At 59.3% G+C, this 4,504-nt stretch overlaps 1 protein-coding gene across 1 annotated transcript in view; it reads left to right on the top strand.

The window, feature by feature from the left end:
* Nucleotides 1-371: 371 nt before the first annotated feature.
* LOC308175490 (HORMA domain-containing protein 1-like) overlaps nt 372-4,504 on the top strand; it is a gene marked incomplete at both ends in the record, with an annotated part of 14,802 nt that continues 10,669 nt past the window's right edge. The window contains one exon of the mRNA XM_080551151.1: nt 372-404. Coding sequence (XP_080407277.1) covers nt 372-404 — 33 coding nt within the window. The remainder of the gene's footprint in view (nt 405-4,504) is intronic.

Raw genomic sequence — 4,504 nt, 5'->3', positions numbered from 1 at the left:
CATTGATAACAGACATACAGTTTAGGGGCAGGAGATGGGCATCTGCCCAATAGTAATTAGCGGTTTTCTGACAATATAGGTTTTGGGCTGGTTTTTGGAGGATTTAGTAGGTTTTTAGACTGTGCTTCTAAAGCAGGACATTCTCAATCCCATCTGGCAACCCTGGCAACCCTGGTCACGCGGGAACGACTCTCGGCCCAGTCATCGCCAGTTAGTTAGTCAGCGCAGCTAACATACATACACATTCAGCCTGCGTAGAAGATTTGTCTCATTGGTCAATTGTAATATTTGGGTTCTGATTCATCTGTCGTCAGTAGATATTCGTCGATTGACAAGAAATCCTGTAACTGACGGTGTTGATTTGAACCATCATGGCTTGTGAGCAAAGTGTGCAAAACACTCAGGTAAAGTTTCTGACTAGTGTAGTGACTACATTATGGGTTCATGTTCTCCTCTTACTGTTGGTTGTGTAGTGGGAGGGAACCAGTTCTGGCACTAGGGGCAGAGGGGAGGATTATTAACGTTGCAACTTCCTGTTTAGATACAAGAGTTTTGGTGATCGATTTCCTGGTCCTGTACGGAGTGTACAAGTTGTTATTTTGATTAAACAGTTATCATTACGTTGCCTACGTCTTTCCTTTTTCCTCCGGCACTACACTGGTGACCCCCGACGTGGATTTTTGTTAACGTGATTGTGTACAAAAACCAGCGAGCGAACATTACGATCCTGCAAAATGTCCGGGCGAGGAAGACGTTCAAACCAGCGGCAGCCATCACCATCCCCTGTCAGGGTAACGCGTGGTGCGCACACTCCCACTCTCAAGCTACCACAGTTCTGGGACTCAACGCCTGCTGCATGGTTTGCTATTGTAGAGGCACATTTTAACAAAAGTGACATCGATGACGACGACGACCGGTACAACCATGCTGTGGCAATGTTGGGCAGCTCCACCGCAGCTCGAGTGGTAGGTTTTTTGTCTGCTCCCCCGACGACGAACAAATATGAGCGCCTCAAGGCCCTGCTTCTAGAGACATTTGAACTGTCCACTGCGGAGAGGGTGCGTCGCCTATTTGCCATGTCGGACTTGGGTGACGAGAGGCCTTCTGCGCGCATGGAGAGGATGCTAAACCTGCTCGGTACAGAAGACCCCATGATCCTCTTCACAGAGCTGTTCATGCGCACATTGCCAGCTCAAGTTAGGATGGCGCTGGCCAACACCGACATCATGGAGCCCCGCGCCCTGGCCAGGGAGGCGGACCGGTTCGTCTTGGCCATGCCTCAACGGTCCCCCGACCTGCTCGCTCCCGCGGCCGCCCCGCCACCCGACCGTCGCAGGAGAGCGAAGGATGACGCCAGACCTTCTGGCCAGCAGGGTAACGCTGCGGGCCATTGTTTCTACCACGCCACTTTTGGCGCCAAGGCCAAACGGTGCCGCTCACCCTGCACCTTCGGACCGACGGGAAACGGCGGGGCCGGCACTCAGTAGTGGCCCTGAGCGCTGGCGTCACCAACAGGCTGCTCTTCATACAAGACACCGCCTCTGGTCGCAGTTTTCTTTGTGACACAGGTGCCCAGTGGAGCATCATTCCGGCAGAGAGATCGGATGTGGCGAAGGAGGAGCGTGGTCCGCAGTTGGCAGGCGCGGACGGCACACCTATCTGCTCTTATGGCACTAGGGCGGTGGACGTGTGCTTCGGAGGACAATGCTTTTCGTGGGATTTTGTCATAGCGGCTGTCACATTTCCCCTCCTTGGTGCGGATTTTCTGTGCGCCCACAACCTGTTGGTGGACGTGGGGAACAGGCGCCTGGTCAACTCACAGACTTTCGCTTCCTTCGCCTGTACGCAGGGGGAGGCGGTCTACAGCGGGTGGTCCAATACGCTCGCCGAAAGTGACCAGTACCTTCGGCTGCTCGCCGAATTCCCCGACCTTACCAAGCCCACCTTCTCCGCGCCCACGGTGAAACACGGAGTGGAGCACCACATCGAGACCGAGGGGCCTCCCCTCCACGCCAGGGCCAGGCGCCTCAACCCGGAGAAGCTGGCCATCGCCAGGGCGGAGTTTGCGCATATGGAGCAGGTGGGCATCGTTCGGCGCTCGAGCAGCCCCTGGGCGTCTCCCCTGCACATCGTCCCTAAGTCAGACGGCGGGTGGCGCCCATGTGGGGACTACCGCCGCCTCAACGACGCGTCCAAGCCTGACCGCTACCCGGTCCCACATGTCCAGGACTTTTCAGCGGACCTGGCAGGCAAACGCTTCTTCTCCAAAGTGGACCTGGTACGGGGGTACCATCAGGTGCCGGTGCACCCCGAGGATGTCCCTAAGACGGCCGTAATCACGCCATTTGGACTCTTCGAGTTTCTGCGGATGCCGTTCGGCCTGAAGAACGCGGCGCAGACCTTCCAACGCCTCATGCACTCGGTGCTCCGGGACCTACCATTCCTCTTCGTCTACTTGGATGACATCCTCGTCGCAAGCACCACGGAGGAGGAGCACCTGTCCCACCTCCGGGCCCTTTTCACACGGCTCAGCCAACATGGGCTGATTGTCAATCCGGCGAAGTGTGAGTTCGGACGGAACACCATCGACTTTCTCGGGCACCGGGTCTCCGCAGAGGGGGTGACCCCCCTCCCCTCGAAGGTGGAAGCTGTCGCTGCTTTCCCGCGCCCCAGCACAATCAGCGAGCTCAAGGGGTTCATCGGGATGGTAACCTTCTACTATCGCTTCCTCCACCACATCGCTCACATCCTGCGGCCTCTGTACGATGCCCAGAAGGGCAAGACTCTGAAGCAGCCGGTGGACTGGACGGCGGAGCGTGTCAAAGCCTTTCAGGACACCAAGGCGGCCCTGGCCCGCGCTGCCATGTTGGCCCACCCCTCGCCCTCGGCACCCACTGCTCTCACCACGGACGCCTCTGACTTTGCTGTGGGAGCGGTGTACGAACAGTGGGTTGGGGACGCCTGGCAGCCTCTTGCATTCTTCAGCCGCCAGCTGTCTCCCAGAGAGCAAAGGTACAGCACATTCGACAGGGAGCTCCTCGGGCTGTGGCTTGCTGTCAGACACTTCCGTTTTTTACTGGAGGGCCGCGAGTTTACGGCCTACGTGGACCACAAGCCACTCACGCACGCCATGTCCAAGGTGGCGGAGCCGTGGTCCGACCGCCAACAGCGCCAGCTCGCCTACATATCCGAGTTCACCACAGACATCCAGCACGTTGCTGGGAAGTCCAACCAGGTCGCGGATTGTCTCTCCAGGGCGGTGGTTGGTGCGGTCCAACTGGGTTTGGACTACGCGCGCATGGCTGCAGACCAGGCCGCCGACCCCGCCGTCCAGGCTCTCAAGTTGTCGGACACAGGACTGCGCCTAGAAGAGGTGGTTTTCGGTGACGCAGGGGCCACGCTCCTGTGCGACGTCTCCATGGGTCAGCCACGACCGGTGGTCCCCGCCAACTGGAGGCGCCCCGCCTTCGAGGCGATACACGGCTTGTCTCACCCTGGTAGGAAACCGTCCTCGCGGCTGGTGTCAGAGAAATTCGTCTGGCATGGGCTCAAGAGGGATGTGAGGGCCTGGGTAGACACGTGCATCGCCTGCCAGCGCGCCAAGGTGCATCGACACGTCAAGGCCCCCCTGGAGCAGTTCTCTGTGCCTGAGCGGAGGTTCGATCATGTAAACGTGGACCTGGTAGGGCCGCTGCCCCCCTCGCACGGATACACCTATCTCTTTACCATGGTGGACAGGACGACTCGCTGGCCGGAGGCAGTTCCGCTCTCCTCAACGACAGCCCCCGACCTGGCCCGGGCGTTCATCGCGGTGTGGGTCTCCCGCTACGGCACCCCTGCTGATCTCTCCTCTGACCGTGGCTCACAGTTTACTTCAGAGCTGTGGGCAGCGGTGGCGGAGAATCTGGGGGTCAAGCTCCACCGCACAACCGCCTATCACCCGCAGGCGAACGGGCTCTGTGAGCGTTTCCATCGATCCATGAAGGCCGCCCTTCGAGCCAGCCTCACGGACAGCAACTGGCTTGACAAGCTGCCGTGGGTCATGCTGGGGCTCAGGACAGCGCCTAAGGAGGACCTCCAGTCGTCGTCCGCTGAGCTGGTGTTTGGACAGCCGCTGCGGGTCCCCGGTGACTTCATTCCCAAGTCAACGGAGCCCTGGTCCGCCGCCGCTCAGCGCGCCTCCCTGCTGGACAGCGCCAGGACCTTCGTCCCGGTCCCGACTACGCAGCATGGTGTCCCTACTTCGAGGGTGCCCCCGGAGCTGCACTCGGCGAGGTTCGTTTTCATTCGTCATGATGGCCACAGGACTCCACTACGTCCTCCTTATGACGGGCCTTTCCGTGTCATCGAGGCCGGAGCCAAGAACTTCATGGTTGACATGGGGGGTAGGCCTGAGTGTGTGTCCGTTGATCGCCTCAAACCGGCCCACTTGGACCTTGAACTGCCCCTGGACTTGGCCCTGCCACCGCGCAGAGGCCGGCCTCCAGTCCTACCTCCCCTGCAG

The sequence above is a fragment of the Nansenia antarctica genome (assembly GCF_963989245.1).
Source record: "Nansenia antarctica genome assembly, contig: SCAFFOLD_132, whole genome shotgun sequence".
Classification (NCBI taxonomy): Eukaryota; Metazoa; Chordata; class Actinopteri; order Argentiniformes; family Microstomatidae; genus Nansenia; species Nansenia antarctica.
This window is presented reverse-complemented; position numbering and strand designations above follow the sequence as displayed.